The sequence below is a fragment of the Podarcis tiliguerta genome, assembly GCF_965153285.1.
Source record: "Podarcis tiliguerta genome assembly, chromosome: 8".
In the NCBI taxonomy this organism is placed as follows: Eukaryota; Metazoa; Chordata; class Lepidosauria; order Squamata; family Lacertidae; genus Podarcis; species Podarcis tiliguerta.
Genome location: NC_139541.1, coordinates 72,283,447 through 72,304,960, shown reverse-complemented (window position 1 = coordinate 72,304,960; position 21,514 = coordinate 72,283,447). Strand labels below are relative to the sequence as shown.

General features: G+C 45.5%; 1 protein-coding gene across 9 annotated transcripts; it reads right to left on the bottom strand.

Moving 5' to 3' along the window:
* Positions 1 to 1,777: 1,777 nt before the first annotated feature.
* On the bottom strand, positions 1,778 to 19,840 carry SPACA6 (sperm acrosome associated 6). 9 transcript variants are annotated; one of them, XM_083455629.1, is made up of 9 exons: positions 18,943 to 19,839; positions 18,029 to 18,106; positions 13,405 to 13,473; positions 11,503 to 11,526; positions 11,313 to 11,390; positions 10,311 to 10,414; positions 6,684 to 6,840; positions 3,655 to 3,901; positions 1,778 to 1,940 (listed from the first exon to the last, which is right to left on the bottom strand). In XM_083455629.1, exons 1-9 carry the CDS (start codon positions 19,448 to 19,450, stop codon positions 1,904 to 1,906), a joined length of 1,302 nt encoding a protein of 433 aa, XP_083311755.1. In that variant the 5' UTR covers positions 19,451 to 19,839; the 3' UTR covers positions 1,778 to 1,903. The 9 variants fall into 9 exon arrangements, with proteins under 9 accessions (XP_083311755.1, XP_083311759.1, XP_083311758.1 ...); XM_083455633.1 differs by lacking the exon at positions 18,029 to 18,106 and having other exon boundaries at positions 10,311 to 10,409; positions 18,947 to 19,839; XM_083455632.1 differs by lacking the exon at positions 11,313 to 11,390 and having other exon boundaries at positions 18,943 to 19,838.
* Between the last annotated feature and the right edge of the window lie 1,674 nt (positions 19,841 to 21,514).

Sequence of the window (21,514 nt, the reverse complement as noted above, 5' to 3'; positions counted from 1 at the left end):
CTTGCCATGCTAAAGATGTTGCTGGACGACAATTTCCATCATCCCTGCCTCCTGGTAATACTGGCCAGGACTGATGAGAGATGGAGCTCAGTAACTTCTGGAGGGCCACAGATTTGTCAGCCCTGCTCTAGTCATGAGAATGTAAGAGGAGCCTGCAGGATCAGGCCAGTAGCCCCTCTAGTCCAGCATCCTGTTCTCTCAACAGCCAACTAGGTGTCTTTAGGAAACTTGCAAGCAGAACCCAAGCGCTCCCTTCCTTCCTGTGGTTTCCATAAAATGATATTCAACACGTTGCTGTCCCCAGCTGTGGAAGCACAGCATAACCGTTGCAGCTAGTAACCATGGCTAGCCTTGCCCACCATGAATTTGCCCAGTCCTCTTTTAAAGCCCCCAAGTTGGTGGCCATCACTGACTCCTGCGGCAGTGAGTTCCAAAGTTTAACTGCGTGAAGAAGAACTCTTTCTTTTATCTATTGCGAAGCTTCCTTGGATGTTCCTGTGTTCCAGTGTTATGTATGAGAGAGGAAGAAAAACTTCTCTTTCTCAGTTTCCTCCATGCCTAGCATAAACTTATATATCATGTCATCTCCTACTTGCTTTTTCTGTAAACTAAAAAGTCCCAAGTGCTGCAACCTTTCCTCATTGGGGAAGCCATTCCATCCCCTCAATCATTTTGTCTGCCCTTTTCTGAACTTCCCCAAATATCCTTCTTGAGGCGAGGTGACAAGTTCATTGGGGATTAACCTTTGTTCATTCACTGCCAGACTACAACTCCCATCATCCCTACCATTCGGGCTGAAATTGATGGGAGTTAAATTCCAACAACATCTGGAGATGAACAGGTTTCCCTCCCTAGAGTGGACTTGCCCAAACCTGGGTCTCTCCAACTGTTTAGGGACTACAGTTCCCATCATCCCTGACCACTGGTCCTGCTTGCTAGGGATGATGGAAGCTGTAGTCCAAAAACAGCTGGAGGGCCAAGTTTGGCGAACCCTGTCTTAGAGGAATGTATTAATTCCTGTGTTAATAAATTCCTACTTTGCACTATTAGTTTCTTACTTGACTGTCTCCCGTGACGTGGAATACAGACGGACTTTTGCGGGGATGGGGTGGAACCTGGGTGTCAGAATCCTGAACAGGGAACAGGCCACACGGCAACATTTTGTTGCAGGACCAGCTCATAATCCTTGGCTTAATTTCCATTCAGAAAACTTCTTTTGGTTTCGCTGCAGCAGGCAGGTCCAGTCAGAAAGTGGGTCCATTTAGCTTGGTATTGTCCGCACTGCGTGGCAGTAGCTCTCCAAGGTTTCAAGCCTTGTCAGGACTTGAACTTGGGACCTTCCACATGCAAAGCAGATGCCCTCTCACTGAGCTATACTGTAATACAGCTCTGTCCTTGTAGATTATATGTCTTCTAATCTCTCCATTTTCAGATTTGAGTGCCTTGCTCGCTTAGCAGGAAGGAGATACCAGTAGGCTTGGCACAACCCTATGCTCTGCAGAAATTTGGAGGGGGGAACCTCTTAATGGGGATGAGTGCAGGAGAAACGTCTAAAACAGCCCAGAGAGGACCCAATGTGCTTTTTCCTTTTGTTGTGACAGGCTCAGACAGGCTCAAACAAACAACAGACAGACAGACAGACAGACAGACAGACAGACAGATGCACGCTTTGGAGTTTTTGCTAGTCACCAGTCCACCCACCCCGTCATTAAATGGAAGAGAGTACAAATTGCAAAACTCATAACTTGTCCTTAGAAGTTCCAATGTGTGACCTGGATTATTATTATTCTTTTAATTGTGTCGTAATGGTGATGCCATCGTTGTACAGTCCTTACCAAGGCACAGCAAAAAGAAGGGGTTGGTAGAGGGGAAGGGAGGAATGTTCTGTGAAGTTCCTCCCAATTCACAGTTTGATGTCTGTAGCCCAGCGATAAATTGTCCTGAGGAGCAAACAGAGAGTTGATGCTTAGTTCAATGGTTGTTCCAAATACTTAAAACTAACATCTCTTAGCAGCTGCTTAAGAGATAAGATTAATCAAGGCTGCATTCTTATGTGGGAGAAAGTGCTCTTGATCTCAAAAGGACCTTTAAATCTCAAAACCAAAAAATGTGTAGGATGTTTAGCCGGCCAAATTTAACCAGCAAAGCTACATGCATAACAGAGCACTTTTTAATGTGTTTTTGGGAGCTCCTGAAGATGGGGAAAATATTTCGAGAGGACAACTTTCCCCTCTAACAATGGGAATTGGGGTAGTTAAACTTCCAGGGTTTAACAGATCAAACTATTTTTAAAAACCCAGCTCTTTTTGAAAGATGAGAAAAGTAACCTGAGGTTTCCAAATGCAAAAACCTAGGAATACAAAAGGCTTCTAAAAATAAAAATCTGTTGGGTGAAAAAAAAAGCTGCTCTAAAATGCAAGGTTTCAAATATAATGTGACCAGGGACAGATGAAGACCTCTGTTCATCCCTAAGCCCATTCTTAAATTGTTTTAAGCATGTAAGGTTTCAAAGAGGTTAAAACTATGAATGGATGGATCTGTCTGAAAAACATTTATTTATTTATTTGCTTCAGAACTTTGATTCCACTGACCTGAAAATCAGGGGAGCAAAATTATTTTTATTGAATGGCAAAGCAAGTGTAGCTGATGCTGAACAAATTGGTTACTATTGAGTTGTTTATCGCAGTAATATGCAATAAAATAAAATATATTTAATTAGAGTTGCAACTGTTTTGTTTATTAGCCAGCTGGAACTATCTTTTTTTTAAAAAATATACCTGGCACTAAATATGTGGTCTTAAGAATTTGTTTGCTTATTTTTTTATCATAATTTTTAATATCAGTGCTTTTTTCCCCTAAAAAAATGTTTAGGGGTACTCTCATTTTTCTACTCATATTGAAATACTGCCCCTCAATGAGGCCAAACTTAAACAAAATGTTTAGGGGTATGCGTACCCCTGCGTACCCCCAGGGATAAAAAAGCACTGTTTAATATAACTTATTTACAACACACTTGAGATGGTGAACACCATTCTTCCACTTGTGTGTGAGGAGGGAGGCAAAAGCATCTTCTTTGGGTATGCCAACCTTATCTGGAAAAAATCAGGAATGATCTTTTCTCCCCCTTGAAAATGGGTGTTTCTCATATGCAGATTTGAGCAGATTTAATCAGTTCGTTGATCAATGGCCTTCCTATGCAGGTTTACTCTGTGGGGCTAACTCCCTGGTAAATGGGTGTAGTTTTGCAACCCTGGATTTATTTAGTCAGGTGACACCCTTAGATTTAATCAGTTAGTTGGTTTAAAAGGCAGGTTATTAAACAGATACTAGTTTTCATCAATTGACAAGCCACTGTGAGATTGGCCACTGAGCTGACCCTGCCAGCAATCTTCTTACACTCATTGTCCATCTTGTTTTCAGTATTGTCTACTTTTATAGAAGTTGCTCTCCAAAGACTGAAGCTTGGACAACTCTATGTGCAAAACACATCTTCTACCCCTGAGCTGAGGTTGTTCCAGGCAAGGAAACCGGTGCCTCGGTACTTTTCGTTTTTATTTGTAAAATTAGGTGAACAGAATGCGAGATAAAATAAAGCAAGTTGCTTTATTTTGGAATCCCAGCCCTCTGTGCAGGAAGAACTGCAACGAAACTCACATTGCTATCATAGTGGCCAGCGTTGAGAGCATGGCTATCCCCACGATGAGGAAGACAACGACCTTCTTGTGGAGGAAGTCTGGCCCAGAGAGAATCTCTTCCAAGGACGGCATCTCTGACTCGGTTAGGTTGGTCTGCACCTCCTCTCCCCATGTTTCGCCCGCAACCTCTACCATCGGCGGGGGGTGCAAGATGGCTTTGAACATTTCCTGCAACTCTTTCTCCAGATGAAGTCTCTTCTCCGTCACTGCAGAGGAGAGGGGAAAGTCCAAGCCACTTAGCCAAATCGCCATTGAAAGACCAACCTTGCTATATCTTATTGAATTTGAGAACATACGAGGAACTTTGCTGGGTCAGGCGAGTGGTCCAGCATCTTGCCCTTACAGTGGACAAACCGATGCCTATAGGACATGCCCTGAGTGCAACAGTTCTCACCCTACTTGTGATTCACAACAGCTAGCATTCAGAAGCATTATTGCCTCAGACCATGAAGGCAGAATGCTGACATCGCGGCTGGTAACCATTGATGGGCTTCTCCCTCCACAACTTTGTCCACCCCCGACTCCTGTGGCAGGGAGTTCCACAGGTTAACAATGCACTGGATTTACTGCTTAGTCATCAAAACCTCTAAGCGGTTTACGCAAAGTACAAAACACACATTAAGTTACCAATAAAATAATGAATTAGGGAAAAGGTTGGCCTTAAATGGCTAAATGGTTCTGTCATTGAAGATTCCTGTACAGTGGTACCTCGGGTTACATACGCTTCAGGTTACATATGCTTCAGGTTACAGACTCCGCTAACCCCAGAAATAGTACCTCGGGTTAAGAACTTTGCTTCAGGATGAGAACAGAAATTGTGCTCCTGTGGCGCAGCAGCAGCAGGAGGCCCCATTAGCTAAAGTGGTGCTTCAGGTTAAGAACAGTTTCAGGTTAAGAACGGACCTCTGGAACGAATTAAGTACGTAACCAGAGGTACCACTGTATCGGGATTCCTGTATTGCAAGGGGTTGGACTAGATGACCGCCGGGGTCCCTTCCCTAGAATTCTATGATTCTATGAAAAGAAAACCAGGAGTTAAAAATAAATAAATAAACAGTATAAAAACACACACATGCCAGATTTATATGTCTGGGTAGGCTTGCTTAAACACAATTTTTTTTAGCAGTTACTGAAAAGAAGACTGCAATAACACCTGCCTAATATAAATGAGCAGGGAGTACTCAAGCCATACTGAAGGATCAGTTTCTTGCAAGTGTGGAATCAACTTTGCATGGCATTTGTCCAAAGGCTTTTTGTACCAATCTGACGTGGCAAATTCAACGTGTTGCTATTTAGTCCGTGGTTGCCAGGTTTTTAGGGAGAGAAACTCCTGTCTATTTAATAGTTGAGCAACAGGCAAAAACGCAACCGATTTTTAAAAAAAGTCATTATCTTTTAATTATTTTTAAAGAAAGTCTGGTTTTCTGCCCCTAGCAACATCATGGCGCAGGGCTCAGGGCACAGGATCAAGAATGGGGAGAGCCAAATAAAAGGCTTTTTTGATGAGCAAACGCTTTTTGATGGAGCAATTCGGGTTGAAATCACCCACCTACACAAAAAGGAAAGGGGAGAGAGTCAGGCTGAAAAAAAACCCCACTCAGGCATGAAACTCTTGCCAGATGACCTTGGAGCGCTCATTGCCTTTCAGCCTTATCCATTTCAGATAAAGGGCAGGATGACCACATTCTGAAACCTTTGGAGGAAGGGCGGGTTACACATGCGCAGGAAATAATCAAAAATCCCAAGCACACAGTGATGGGGAAAGCTTTACCTTTGTATATTATTGCTGCGACATCATTTGACTGGGCCCCACATTTGCCTCCTGCCCCAGGTACAGTGGTACCTCGGGTTACAAACACCTCGGGTTACAGACTCCGCTAACTCTGAAGTAGTACCTCGGGGTAAGAACTTTACCTCAGGATGAGAACAGAAATTGTGTGGTGGCAGCGGGAGGCCCCATTAGCTAAAGTGGTGTCTCAGGTTAAGAACGGTTTCAGGTTGAGAACGGACCTCCAGAACAAATTAAGTTCGTAACCAGAGGTACCACTGTATAAGAAAAGGTCACGTCCACTCCATGCATTGCTTGTTTGTTTGTTAATTTGCCCTTCACCTTGAGGTCCCAGGGCAGGTTAAAGCACAATATTTAAAACAATTTTAAGCAACTTGCAGTCGCAGAAATAAGGTGGGTCCCCCAAGTATATACAGTGCTACCTCTGGTTATGTACTTAATTCGTTCCGGAGGTCCATTCTTAACCTGAAACTGTTCTTAACCTGAAGCACCACTTTAGCTAATGGGGCCTCCTGCTGCTGCTGTGCCACTGCCGCACAGTTTCTGTTCTCATCCTGAAATCATAGAAATCATAGAACCTGAAGCAAAGTTCTTAACCTGAAGCAAAGTTCTTAACCTGAGGTACTATTTCTGGGTTAGCAGAGTCTGTAACCTGAAGTGTCTGTAACCTGAGGTACCATTGTATAGCTCTCAAGTGTCAACAGCCAGGGCAAAAAGGTGAGCCTTGAACTACTCTTATGCTACTTTCACAGCCATTGCTTCCCAAGAAGAAACTGTAGATTATAAAGACTACTCCAAAACGTCCATTTTTTAAAAAAAAACACACACCCTAAACTGGGACTCCTGGGTGAGTCATGTGACCTGTACCTTGCTCTCACCCCCCCCAAAATGGGGGGGTTTTTTGGGGGGGTGAGAGCATGGCACCCAAAATGACTGCTGAGATCTCACAGGAGAAAATGGGATATCTCGTATTTGGGGGGAACTTGGGAAGTGTGGTACTGGGAATTGTAGCTTGGCAAATGGCAAGCTACAGTTCCCAAGATTCCTTGGTGGAATCCATGGCTGGTTAAAGTGGTATAAGCGGGCTTAAAATGTATGGTGTGGTTTTGACGTGACCCAAGCTAGTCTAGGCCTCACCAGCCAAAAACAACTGGACTTTTCTGAGGAGCCTATTTGTGCCACAAGCCCCAACTCCTCACCGTTGAGGTAGAAGAACTTCCTGACCAGCACCCCGTCCTCCTCGGCGATCTGGCAGGCGAAAGTGCCATGGTGGGATCCCAGGGTGGGGCGGATAAGGAGGGAAGGATTGAACCCAAAGTTCAGGTCTTGGAAGAGGAAAACTTTGTTGGTTCTGATCTGCAGGTGGAGAAGTGGAAAGAGAAGAGGGGTGAGAGAAGGAAGGAAGGGAAATGAAGTGTTACAAGTCCTAAGCAGTAACTCGGAGCAGGGCCTTTCCTGTGGCTGCCCCTGTGCTGTGGAATAACATTTCTGCTGAGATATGACAGGTGTCACTATCAGTACCCCTTCTAAAACAATCGAGGACATTTTTCTTCTGACAGCCTTTCCCAGATGGTTGAATGGGTCTCTCCTTGTTAGGATTTTGGACTCATTTTAAATACGGTATTTTTTGCTCTATAAGACTCACTTTTTCCCTCCTAAAAAGTAAGGGGAAATGTGTGTGCGTCTTATGGAGCGAATGCAGGCTGCTCAGCTATCCCAGAATCCAGAACAGCAAGAGGGATTGCTGCTTTCACTGCGCAGCGATCCCTCTTGCTGTTCTGGCTTCTGAGATTCAGAATATTTTTTTTCTTGTTTTCCTCCTCCAAAAACTAGGTGCGTCTTGTGGTCTGGTGCGCCTTATAGAGCGAAAAATACGGTATATTTGTTGTTTTCACATTTGTAGCTGCTTTTTATGTATCTTGCTTATGTAAATTGCTTTCAGACAGTGGTTTAGAGGATTCATGATAAATCGATGGTAACAACAATAAAGGGATAGGACAAAAATGACTCTGAATATGGTGTGCCTCTCATGCAGTCATGATTATGACTGTTTTTAATGACGTAAAGCAGCCATGCTGCCACTCTTCTCCCTCAGGTGTTCCCTCAGATTCTTACCTGGATGGAGGCGAATCCTGGTGGATCCTCTGAACACTTTTTTTTGCACCCAGGTGTGGAGAACCTTCTTGTCAAGGAGGAACTGCAGTCAGCTAACTTTCATTCTGAGAGGACCCATTGTAAGTAGTGGCTATGACCAAATGAGACCCGTTCAGTCAGATGGGTCCACCTCTGAGTAAAAGTTAGTTGAGTGTAACCCATAGTGTGTAGTTGCACGATTTTGCACCCACACCCAGCTCTCCTGAGGAATTTATTTTGCCAGGCAAACCAGCTGTAGGTGGCTGCAGATTGTCTAGTGTGGGGGCTGCAGAACCTTTTCCTTTCCAGCCATTTCTCTGTTCAAAATCAAACACCCCCCCGAAATCTTAAGCGAATCTGTCTTTCCTACATTGGCTCCCAGTACGTTTCCGAGCACAATTCAAAGTGTTGGTGCTGACCTTTAAAGCCCTAAACGGCCTCGGTCCAGTATATCTGAAGGAGCGTCTCCACTCCCATCGTTCTGCCCGGACCCTGAGGTCCAGCTCCGAGGGCCTTCTGGCGGTTCCCTCACTGCGAGAGGCCAAGTTACAGGGAACCAGGCAGAGGGCCTTCTCGGTAGTGGCACCCGCCCTGTGGAACGCCCTCCCATCAGATGTCAAAGCGATAAACAACTACCTGACATTCAGAAGACATCTGAAGGCAGCTCTGTTCAGGGAAGTTTTTAATATGTGATATTTTAGTGTATTTTTCATCTTTGTTGGAAGCCGCCCAGAGTGGCTGGGGAAACCCAGCCAGATGGGCGGGGTACAAATAATAAATTATTATTATTACTATTATTATATTCTCCCTGGGTGATGGAATATAGGGGGACCTGTATAGATTATTTTCTCAAGGAGAAACACCTGGTGTGTGTGTGTGTGTGTGTGTGTGTGTGTGTCTTTTCAAGTGTGCAGTTCCACCTTCAGGCACATAAATATTGTCCTTTCCAGGAGCAGGGAACCTCAAGCCCGGGGGTAGGAGTGTGCGGGCCCCTTTGAGATTCTCTGTTTGGCTTCCAAAACTCGCCTCTCTCCACCCTCCCTCTCCCCAGGCCACATCTGCTATTCCTGCATCGCATCCTCCCCAGCATTTTTTGCTCAACTGGAATGTGTCCTTCAACTCTGATAATGCCTTTTGCTTTCCTGGATTAAAGAAAGGGAAGGGTGTTTGTAGGAACGAGCCTCCTGCGCAAACACAAAATTTGCCTTTCTCGCTCTGTCCACATCTGCCTTTGTCCCCACCGACCAGTAGCTCCAGAAGCCTACTCAGAAGTCAATGTGGACCTCCAGCTGGGGAGAAAAAGGTTTCTCATCCTTGCCGTAGCCTTTAAACTGTATTCTGAGAGCTTGTGATCGCTTGTGCAGATTACAGAATGTCCAAGGACTATCTGTGCAGGCTTGCAAGGCCACAGAAAAAGTACACCAATGTTCCTGTTCCCAACAAGCAGGAAGCCAGGTGTCTTTGCAAGTAAACAGGGCCCCCTTGACCTTGATAGCGATGGCTTATTGTTGCTGCTTGCATCTAGGGATCACAGATGCATTGCCTCTAGAAATAAATGGTGGTTCTATGCAGGGCCGGGTTTAGGTGTGATGAGGCTCTAAGCCAGGGGTCTGCAAACATTTTCAGCAGGGGGCAGAACTATATTTTTGCGGGGGGGGGGGGGGGGATGAATGAATTCCTATGCCCCACAAATAACCCAGAGATGCATTTTAAATAAAAGGACACATTCTACTCATGTAAAAACATGCTGATTCCTGGACTGTCCGCGGGCCGGATTTAGAAGGCGATTGGGCTGGATCCGCGGGCCTTAGTTTGCCTACCCATGCCCTAAGCTACTGAAGGTAATGGGGCCCTTTATATGTCCAGCTGTCCTTTGTCAACAACAAATTGTCACTGTTTTTTTTGTTGAATATATGCTATATGGTAATTTATGGACCTAATAGCTATCTAAAGCCTATAATTTATGGACCTAATAGGTATCTAAAGCCTATAATTTGCACATAACAAATAGGAGCCTACACAACACAAACACTGTTGCTGTATGTCGGTTTTATTTTATTTGTTTTTTGTCTTATATTTTGGAAATGTACATCCAGGTTTTTTCCTTTAAAATTTTTTTGGGGCCCTAAGCTATAGCTTGTTTAGCTTAAATCCGGCACTGGTTGTATGAAAGAATACCAGACTTCTTGGTCGGTTTCAGCGTCACTTTGAAGACTGTCTTGAGACCAGTCAGTTTCAACTGCCAGGGGATGATCCTCTTTGCAGTCTGAGCGCTATTCTGCTGGGTGAGTATATATATTATTGGGCTACTTACACATACACAAAAGCATTCTCACCCCTCCTCAGGAACACAGTCCTCCTTGCAGTGAGGGCTGCAAACCGTTAGACATGCATTGGATTTTGTGTTATTTCTTTTGAATGAAGATTTGCAGGACTACACCACAAATCGGTGGAGACACACTTGGAATTAAGGAAAGCCCTAAGAATGGCTTCATCAGCTATGAACCCCAAAATCTGGGGTCCCCTCCAAACCTGAGTCAAAGTTTTGTGGTTTTTTGCAGCAAAAACCTTGCTCAAAGCACCTTTGAACAAGGGACACTGTGAGGAGCATTTAATCTTCTGGTATAGAGCTACCTCACAAGCAGGGGGTTTAGCGAGGACGGCTCTGTTTCAACCACCCAAGCGCCACTTACTTCCTTGGCAAATTTCCATCGGAAGGTTGCATCTTCAGGAATCTCAAACTTAACTCCGCAGCTGAGAAGTGTCACGTCCCCTTCAGATTTATGCACATCCTGAACTGGGAGGTTGGGAGATGAGGAATTGGGGAGCGGGGAGGAGAAAGAATCAAATTGATATATTTTTTCAGCAGAGTAAGTCAGATTGGGGAAATTTCTCATCCTAGATGGTGCTCAGAAACATTGTGGCCTTGTACGCGCTATCCCTTGAAAGCACATTCAAAACATGTTGTCAACTGCCCTGAGATCTACAGACGAAGGTCAGTATACCAGTTTAAGACATCAATAATGGATAGTTTGCTCCTCATGGAGTTACAGTTCCTAGCGGTCACAAACTACAGTGCCCAGAATTCTTCTGAGCGAAAGAACATACTTCAAATGTACTTAACACAGGTATGGAATCATCATAGAACCATCCCCAAGGGTCCTCTAGTCCAACGCCCCTGAAATGCACACGACATAAGTCTCCTATTAAGCTGTGAGCCCAATTTGATGCGCATCATTCACCAGGGCAATGTGGAACATAGGAAGCCCCCCTGAAACTTCATCAAAGCTTTAGTCAGTAGCTCTTTAGGGGGTTCAGACAGTAGCCTCCTCCCCATCCCTATCTGCAAATGCCAAAACAAAATAAAAAAATTCCTTCCAGTAGCACCTTAGAGACCAACTAAGTTTGCTATTGGTGTGAGCTTTCATGTGCATGCACACGTCTTCAGATACCAGGAATTAAATGCCAGGGATTGAACCCACGATTTTTTGGTATGCAAAGCATGTGTCTTACCACTAAGCTATGGCCTTTCCTTATCCTTCCAACTCTACAATTCTCCCCTCCCACATCTCTGTGGTTTCCATAGCTCTCAGTGCAAGTTCCTTCTTGGTACTGTTGGCACAGAATCTTTCCACCACCTGGGCCAGCAAATATCCCTGACCCCGAAAATCAAGGAAGAACCAAGAGGGATGTACTCGGGCAATCGATGGGCAGCGAGCAGTCCACCATGGTGCAAGACGAGCATCGGTACTGGCGAGCCTCTTTCTGGAACCCTGGGAGGAAGATGAAAGGGTGTGATGGGAATAGATGCAGAAGCCAGGGAGGGAAGTTGGAACGGAGGGGCAATGAGGATAGGTTAGGAAAGTGGTAGGTTTGGGTACTCACCACACGGTGGGATGCAGGCTGGAGCTGTACAGGAGGAGAGAAAATGGCATTATTTGTTTGCTTGTTTATTACATTTATATTACATTTTAAACTATTGTTGTTGCAGTCATACCTCGGGTTACAGACGCTTCAGGTTGCACGTTTTTGGCTTGCGGAAGTACCAGAATGGGTTACTTCCGGGTTTCGGTGCTTGCGCATGCGCAGAAGTGTTAATCGCACATGCGCAGAAGCGCCGAATCACAACCTGCGTATGCGCCGCGGGTTGTGAACGCTGCGGGTTGCAAACGTGCCTCCTGCATGGATCATGTTTGCAACGCGAGCGTCCACTGTATTATTATCCCACCTGTCATCCAATAAGTTCAACTGAGGTGTCGTCCATGCTTCTCTCCCCACCCCCATTTCATTCTCACAACAACCCTGTGAGGTAGGTTGAACCTGAGACAGTGACTGATCTGTGGTTGCCCCGTGGACTTCAGGACTGAGTAGGGGACTTGATCTCCCTGATCTCCCAGGTCCTGGTTCAGCACACCACGCCAGCTCTCATCTATTACCCATTTTTTAATTTATTTTTTATTGCAATTTTGCAAGCCGCCTTGAGCTTTTGTATTGGATGAACGTATGGGTGGAGAATCTGTAGGCATCCAAACATGGCTGGGCTACAAATTCCCATCCTCCATGCTGGCTGGGGCTGGTTGGAGTTGGAGACCAACAACTTCTGGAGGGCCGTGGGTAAGTCAGCCTTCTTGTAGAAGAACCTATCAACACTGCTGGGTCAGAACAAAGGTCCATCTAGCCTTTGATTCTATTCAAACATTTACCACATGAAGAGGAGTCCAAATGCCCTCCCCTCAAGGGTCAACCCATTAAAAAGTCTTATTATATCACTCAGGCACCACTTCCTGCCTTTATCTATCTGGCTAAACCGCTTCTGGCTGCTTCAGCTCCGCCGCAGGGCAGGACCAGCCGAAATCACATCCCCACTTCTACCCCAGCAATCAACCAGATACTTCTGTGAAGCCTGTGCGCTGGACATGAAAACCTCTCCTGTTGTTTGCCCCAGAGCAATCATTATTCCATTGTACACAGTCCCAGAAACTTCTGGGTCTATTCAGCCTTGTAATTAAGCACTAGCCTGGTAGTGGTAAGCAAGAATGAATTCCATGCAAGTGAGTGAGAAGGTGATGGAGGAGGGAAAGCAATGGAGTGTTCTGTTTTTCCTCTTGTCCAGTGTAAAAGCAAGTGGGTTGCCAGAAGGAAACTGTTGGATCAGGCCAATGGCCCACCTAGTCCAGCATCCTGCTCTGGCCAACCAGATGCCTATGGGAAGCTTACAAGCAGGATCTGAGTCAACAGTGCTCTCTGCACTTGTGATTTCCACCAACTGGTATTCATATATTGTCCCCAACACTGGAGGGAGAGTGTAGCTGGAGCCACTGATAGCCTTTAATCTCCATGAATTCATCGAATCCCCTTTTAAGATTGTCCAAGTAATATCAAAGCAACTCCAGCACCTTTCTCCATGCCTAGCATGGGAACGCAAGAGGCTGGTGGAGCTGTCTGGCCATCCTCTGGTAAATATTTCCACAGGCTACTAACTTCTATGGGCTTGTTTACAAGCCTGATTTAGCTATCACATCTAATAGCCACAATAAAGGCTGAGACACCAGCAAAATATTGTGGGACTTACAAGAGGAGATCTCCTTGCATTTTCCAGGAACATGATAATGCACCCAGCCAGACAAAACCTACGCTCAGTTAGTCGTGGATGCAAAGCTATCTTCAAGTTGGAGATAGAAAAGGAGGTTGTGTGGTGGAGGGAACAACGTTTGCGGACTCCAAAGAGGGAACAGGCAGCGTTAAGACGGCGCCTTTGCCCCGCGTCCAGTTATATCTCTACATTACCTGCTTTGAGCTGTGCCATCTCTTTTTCAACCTGCTTCTCAGCTTCTTTAACTGCCAGGGGATAAGGCACTATGAGGGCAGATGGAGAAGGGTGTGAAGTTATTCCTTTGGATGCAAAAGGCCATCTTGGCAATCAAAATAACCCCACAATTAAGGGGTAGTTGTAATCGTGAGCTCATACTATACATGTTTCTATTCCCTTGCTTTGATACAGGCTAATTGGCTGGCTTTGATGCATCTGTGGGCTTGGGATGCTGGGCTCTGAGGCCAGAAAGGGAACTATCTGCAAGATTCGGGTTGTTTGCCACGTATGCCCTTATGGGAACAGCCGGCCCAAGTGACCTATGATGCCTTGTGTATAAAGAATGTATGGGACAAGCCATCGCCTTGCTGCAGTGTCCGTCTCACAGTCTGTAAAGGCTGGGATACCTGGCAGGCTGATTTGCTGTAAGTCTGCACCTTCTTTAATAAACCACTGGAATTGATTGCTCTGATGTTTCTGACATCCCTGTACCCAACCACCCCCACAAACCCAACTTTGGGTCTGCGATTCAGAACAGTGCATCAGAAGTTTAGCAGACAACCGGAGTTTGCACTTTGGGCCTGCAGTTCAGAACAACTACAACTCCCTCCAGCCCCAGGCAGCATGGGTAATGGGAGCCGTAATCCAAAACCTATGGAGAATTCCGGACTGGAGAAGGTTGGGCAGCACTCTTTGGCCAATGCAGAATCCATTCTACTCTCCCTGTCCCTTAGAGCCAAGAAACTGGCCAATCTTACTGTACATGGAAGCAGTGGCGTAGCGTGGGTTGTCAGCACCCGGGGCAAGGCAAGTAATTTGCGCCCCCCCCCGCTGCACTGTCCCTCCCCCAGATGGTCCCTCGCTCTCTCTCCGCACCGCACCGCACGCCTGGCACCCTCCCCTCCACAGTGGGCGGCGACCTGGCGGCTCGGATCGGATCGGATTTGCACAGCTAGCACTGCAGTGAGAGAGAGTGAGTGAGCCAGGTAGGGGCAGAGAGCTGCGAGTGCGAGCGCGCCCCCCCCCCCCGATGTTGCGCCCGGTGCAGCCGGCCCTCCCTGCACCCCCCACGCTACGCCACTGCATGGAAGTATCTTTCCGAAGCCCCACCACATATTTCCTTCCCTGAATGTTCAGCCTGGAAAAGAGGAGACTGAGAGGAGATATGATAGCCACCATCAAACATCTCAAGGGCTGTCCCATAGAAGAGGGAACAAGCCTGTTTCCTCCTGCTCTGGAAAGTAGGACTCCAACCAAGGGCTTCAAGTTACAAGAAAGGAGATTCTGACGAAACATCAGGAAAATCTTTCTGATGGTAGGAGCTGTTCAGTGGTGGAACCGTCTCCCTCAGAAGGTTGTGGACTCTCCTTCCTTGGAAGCTTTTAAGCAGAGGATGGATGGCCATCTGTCATTGATGTTACAGCTGAGATTCCTGCATTGCAGGGAATTGAACCAAACAACCTTCAGGGTCCCTTCCACCTCTACAATTATATAATTTTATGATTTCCATGTCTAATCACCTTTCCTACCTTAAATATTCAGAATAATTTCTTGTTCTCCATACATGGGACAGGTGGGGTTTTTAAAAATGGCTTTTCTTTTCTTTTGTTAGGGTTGCAGCATTGCCACCGCTGACATATTTTGGGCGCTAAGGAAGGGCTTATCTCCCCTCCCCACCCTCAGCTGGCTTTTGATAGACTAAGATGGTGTTGTTTTGTTACCAATGCACCACAACAAACCTTCCTGTGGCTGTTATGGGGTCTGCTTTGTTCTGTTTTTTTGGTATAAACATGCAATGTATTTATATTTATCTTTTAAATGTATTGTGCATTTGTGGCCATCGCTGACTCCCGTGGGATAGTGAATTCCACAGTTTAGCTATGTGCTTTTACAGATAAAGAACTCTGGGAAAGGAGAGTAGGGACCTTGAAGTTGCCTAACAACAGCCAGCTTCCCAGCTCAAGGACTGAGCAGGCACATGGCTAACCTTTTCAGTTTCCCCTGCTATGGTGAGATGTGGTTGCATGTAAACAACAGCAATTCTTCCCAAAAGTTTATCTGCACCCGTGAATTAGGTCCACATTTTAAGGCAGATTTATGTTCTCGTTTTTGGAGCTATGGAAATGGGCACCCAATGAAGCACAAACCAGAAGATTTCCCCCCTCTTTAGAACCACTGTTCTTTTCTGATATGCATATTTATGTAGCCTGAAATCACCTTAAAGATTAAGCAGGTGAGAATTATTCTACACCGTGCCTTTTTTTTTCTTAAAAAAATGTTTAGGGGTACTCTCATTTTCCTGCTCATGTTGAAATGCTGCCCCTTAACGAGGCCAAAATTAGATTCACAAAATGTTTAGGGGTATGCATACCCCTGCATCCCCCACAAAAAAAAGCACTGATTCTACAAAGTGACAGCCCTGGCTTATTTTCTGCCTTACCCTCTCCCTCACAGCGCCCTCGTGGAACCATTTATAACCCCAATTTGCTTTTTATATTGCAAAGTCTTTAAGAGACATGAACCCTCGAAAGCAATTATGGGTCCGATATTGTGCTGCCTTACCTGAGAGTAAGCCCCCATTGAAATCAGTAGGACATGCTCCCAAGTCCATGGGAGCAGAGGGCACACACAATTTTTTTAAAAGAGCAAGTTCTGTATTGACATGTAAATTTTAGACTTAACACTACAGGAAATTTATTGTGGAAGAAAAGTATATGTACTTGATCATCCTTCGCCCAACCTAGTGCTGCCCAGATGTTTTAGACCAGTGGTGGCAAACCTCTGGATCAGGGGCCAAATGTAGACCTCTAGGTGCATTTGACCCTCAGAAGTCTCCCCTATCTGACATTGCCTGGCTGTAATGTGTCATTTGACTTTGATAGTACGTTTTGCTTGCCTGGATTGAAGATAGAGAGGATGTGTTCATGCTGAAGAAAGGTAAACATTGTATTAGTTGTTCTGCCTGCTTTTGCTTCTGGCCCTGCATATCACTAGGTCTCAGATGGTTGTGCAGAACAGAATACAGTCCTCACACTGAAAAGGGGTTCCCCATCCTTGTTTCATACCATCAAGCCCAAACAGCAGCACTGCCCAGCTGGGCTGGGAGTGGCAGTCCAAGATCCATCAGATGGGAGAATGCTGGATTCTGTGCAGAGATGGGGATGCTGTGGGACTATAAATCCCATCAGGCCTAGACAGTGTGGCCAACGGTCAGGAGTGATGGGACCTGTGGTCCAACGAAGGTCCACAGGTTATCCAGTCCTGCACTAAAGCTAATTCACTGGTCACACAAAGAGAAAATAGGCTTCTGCCATCATCCACACGATAGCCTCTACCCCAATCCTGGGAACAATAGTTTGCTAAGGATGCTGAGAATGCTGAGAATGGTAGTGCTGTGAGAGGATGAACTACAGTTCCCGGGATTCTTGTTTGGACGGAGCTATGGTGCGGATGTGACCTTTAGGGCACGGTTGAATTCTATGTTCTACGTGCTGTGGGTGCTGTGGCATGGCTACTCTTCTAGAGGTAAAGAAAGGTAAAGGACCCCTGGATGCACTGTGGTCTAAACCACTGAGCCTCTTGGGCTTGCCAATCAGAAGGCCGGCGGTTTAAATCCCCATGACAGGGTGAGCTCCCATTGTTCTGTCCCAGCTCCTGACAACCTAGCAGTTCCAAAGCATGCCAGTTCAAGTAGATAAATAGGTACTACTGTGACAGGAAGGTAAACGGCGTTTCCGTGTGCTGCTCTGGTTTCCATCACGGTGTTCTGTTGTGCCAGAAGCGGTTTAGCTATGCTGGCCACATGACACAGAAAGCTGTCTGTGGACAAACGCCAGCTCCCTCAGCCTGAAAGTGAGACGAGCGCCGCAGCCCCATAGTCGCTTTTGACTGGACTGGACGGTTGTCCAGGGGTCCTTTACCTTTACTCTTCTAGAACATTCCCACTAGCTTTTTAACAAAAAACCAGAAGCCTTCTTATTGGGAATTACAGGTACCAAGCTACCAAGGACCAGAGAAGACTGTTCACATATGTGACAACACACACACGGATGCCCAGAGATGGAAGGAAGTAGCTCAGAGATGGAAGGAAGAAACAACCCCAACCAGAGAAGAATGGCAAACCAAGTTGATGGACTATGCGGAAATGGCAAAATTAACTGGGGAGCTCAGAAATCAAGAGGGCAAGAGCTTTAAAAAAAGAATAGGAAGTTTACAATTTATTGACAAAACCATTGTAAGCAGGTTAAAAAATTAGCAGGATTTTAACCACACTGGTAAATTAACGTAAAGTATGGATAATTTGGAAGGATAGAACTTGGATGGTATTGGTATGCAGTTGTAAATATTATTACTAGGACCCATGGAAGGGATGGGGAAAAGTCAGGAGATTCAGAGTAATCTCAATACTGTATTTGGATCTTGAATTTTGTTGTTGTTGTAGGTTTATATTTTTTTCAAAAAAATTAAATAAAAATATTTTTAAAAAATAAATAAAAAATAGAACATTCCCACTAGCAACCATGAGACCTTGGGAAAGCGTGGGTGATAAATCCAATTAAATATGCAGAGTTCTGTACAGAAGATGGAAGAGTCTATACCCACCCTTCGCCATGCTTTTCTCCTCCAGGGAAAAGATCATTCTGCCAAATATGTCCTTCAGCTTCTCGATTTCGGATGCATCTTGGAAAGAAGATGATAGGGAGCTGTTGAAGGGCCTGGTCCCTTTCCCATTGTAGCTCCATTGGTAGAGCATGAGACTCTTAATCTCAGGGTCATGGGTTCAAGACTTAGGCTGGGCAAAATATTTCTGCATTGCAAGGGGTTGGACTAGATGACCCTTGTGGTCTCTTCCTACTCTACAAATTCTATAATTCCGGATAGGGGCGGAGCTCGGGAGCGTAGTGTGAGGGTGGCGAATGGCATCTGCTATGTCAGGGAGCTGAACACAAGCTGGGGAACCAAGCAGAAAAATATCTCCAGGGCTACCTGTTCCCTTATGAACCTGCCTATCTGTTCAGATCTTCACCTGAAAGCTTTTCTCCAGATCAGCCCACCTTTGGAGGAGAAGCTGATGGCCACCAGAGAAAGGGCCTTCTCTGTGGTGGCACCACAGTTGTGGCATTTCCTCCACATATTCCTTTCCCTGGCATCATCTACAGTTGCCTGGCCAAGTTGGTCACATTTGCCTATGCTTTCAGATAGCTATCCAAGAAACTTATATCAAGCTACCTTATATCGAGCCAGACCATTGTTCCATTTAGCTCAGTATCGCTGACACTGACTGGCAGCACTGGGATAACTAACAAGCTATGGCCCTGTCTGTTAAGATCCGCTTAACGTATTTCTGGCTGCGGACCTTCAGCGAAAATAGCTGAACCCCTGAAACTTCAAGTCAAACAACCGAGATTGGGGAATCCTATAAGCACCCATAAGCATGCACACTGAACATTGCACATGGCAGGTGGTATGTGCAACCACCTCCATTTTGGTCCAGTGCTCAATTGGACGGCACTCACCCACCTGGGTTTTGGCGAAACGCGCAAAGGCCCTTTCCATAATCGGTTGGCAGTTCCCATGCTGGGAAACCCGGTGGCCAAAGAAGTATTGGCAGACGCGGGCACGTTTTCGTTGGGTGGTGAAGCAGAGAAGGCAAGCTGTGGCCTGTGCAGAAAAGGCTAGCCAGAGGAGCAGGGAATGTATGGTAAGCATTATGCCCAGCCTTCTGAGTGGGGATAGGAAGCCGCTGGAGAAGAACCACACCCAAGAAAAGAACTCTCCGGTGATGTCATAAGGGAGGTCCACAGAGCTGGTTGTGATTTCATGGCTCGCATGCAGAAGGGTAGCTCCAAGAGGGGACCACGGAGGGTCAAAGGTCTTTGCACCTAAAATATTGCATCGCCCATCCATCTGTACCCAACCAACCACTGTGCTCTGCAGAAGGCTTCCTGCCGATGCCATCTCACCCAGCACGTATAATGTAGGCAGTAGGCTTTTAGTGTGGTGGCATCTACCCTTTGGAATCATAAATTGTAGAGTTGAAAGGGACCCTGAGGGTCATCTAGTCCAACCCCCTGCCATGCAGGGATCTCGGCTAAAGCATCCATCACCTGCTAAAGACTTTTTTAAAAAAATCCCTGTCCATTCATGTATTGGATCTAAAATTGTTTTATACATGTGTTTTTTCTTGTTGACGGTATTGCTGTTAAATTGCTTCAGGGTGTTTCATGGGAAGTGATTCATAAATGAGAAGAGATAATATAAAATAAATAAACTACTCTGAAGTAAAAAACAAAACAAATGTAGGCACCTCAGAAGGTTCCTTATGCTGAATCAGACCATTAGTCCATCTTACACAATTTTACCCACAATGACTCGTGTCTGAAATAGTTGCATTCTCTGCATTCAGGCCATAGAATACATTCCTCTTTAAAACTGCTGCACTGGCCTTTTCTTTTCTTTTCTTTTTTTATTCTGATCTTGATATTTTATTAAGGATTTTCTTGGTTTACAGAAGTAAGTGTAAAGCCTCATTATTGTTTTTCCATGTAACATTTTTACAAATCCATTTCATTTGTTGAGGCATTAGGGGGAGAAGAAAAGAAAAAAGAAAAGGGGGGGTGGAGAGAGGGAAAATGGAAGGGGGTGGGGTCGGGTGGCGGTGTTTCTATTATGTTTAATGTATGTAGAGTTTGGGGTCAGCGTTATTTGTGTTGTTCACTTGTGTTCCTTTGGTGGTGAGAGAGGTTGGGGTTGGCCTAGGGTGTGATTGTTTGCTTGTGATTGGCTGTGGTGATCTTTGTTTTCGTGTGTGAGTGAGGTGGGTGGGTGTTTGGGATCAGGTTAGCCATATTGATTTGTATGCTGTTGGTGGATTATTGTCATTGTCCTGTTGGGCTGTGTATGAGACCTGTCAGGAGTAAGTATGGACCAATGGTACCAAATAGTATGGGAAACAGCCCTACTAGAAAAATTAACTAATAAACTGAAACTGACACGGGGACAAACAGAAGAAGACGCCTTCACCCCGGTATGGCTCCCCTTTATCACATACACTGCACTGGCCTTTTGCTTCTTTTCACCGTCTGACTAGACTTCCTCTTCACAGAATCCTAGCATTGTAGAGTTGGAAGGGGTCCCGAGGGCCTTCTGGTCCAAACCCCTGCAATGCAGGAATCTCAACTAAATCATACAAGGCAGATGGCCATCCAACCATGTTCAGTTCTGGGCGCCACAATTTAAGATGGATATCGACAAGCTGAGATGTGTGCAGAGGGTGACAGAGATGATCAAAGGTTTGGAAGGAATCAAGGGTTATGAGGTTGTGGGAGTTGGGTATGTTTAGCCTGGAGTTGGCTATGTTTAGCCTGGAAAAGAAGATTTTTAAAGAAGAAATATTTAAAGGGCTGTCACATGGGAGATAGAGCAAGCTTGTTTTCTTTTGCTCTGAAGGTGGACCCAAACCAACGGCTTCTCTGTATGCTTGTTGTTGTTTAAAAAATCAGCCTGAATTTAAAAGCAACTGTGCATTTATATGTGTGATTAAGTATGTATTTTAAAATTTATCATGTTTTTAATATTCTGTTGCGAGCTGCCCAGAGTGGCTGAGGAAACCCAGCCAGATGGGTGGGGTATAAATAATAAATTATTACTATTATTAATATTTTTTGCCTCTCAAAATGCACATTTGGATGTGTTTAAACTTTCAAAAACTGACTTGCAAACTTTGGAGAAGGGTAAACTCAGGTTGGTTGTTCAACTTCCCATCAACTGTTCTGAACCACAGGCCCAAAGGGAGGTTCGTGGGTGTGGCTGGGTGCAGATATACAAAAGAAGAAGGGCATGAATCCGAGGGTCGTGGGTTCGAGCCCCAGGTCGAGTGAAAGATTCTTGCATCGCAGGTGGTCGGGCTAGATGACCCTCATGTCCCCTTCCAACTCTATAATTCTATAAACACAAAGCGGCAAACAGCACTTTGGCCAGGGCTTCCCATCACTCCACCTGACCAGATGAGGCCTTGGATGGCAAATACCAAGTCTTACAGATAGTTCCACTTTCTGGGCTCAAAGCTCAGTACTCCAAGGCCACAGA

What these genes read in the sequence shown, in the direction of transcription:
- SPACA6 (XM_083455628.1), bottom strand. Translation starts at nt 19,450, where the DNA reads ATGATTCCAAAGGGTAGATGCCACCACACTAAAAGCCTACTGCCTACA. An exon ending in CGCGTTTCGCCAAAACCCAG is followed by an intron (nt 13,474 to 18,946) that starts GTGGGTGAGTGC and finishes CTGCCCTCATAG; the next exon opens with TGCCTTATCCCCTGGCAGTT. An exon ending in GATGGCACAGCTCAAAGCAG is followed by an intron (nt 11,527 to 13,404) that starts GTAATGTAGAGA and finishes CCTCCTGTACAG; the next exon opens with CTCCAGCCTGCATCCCACCG.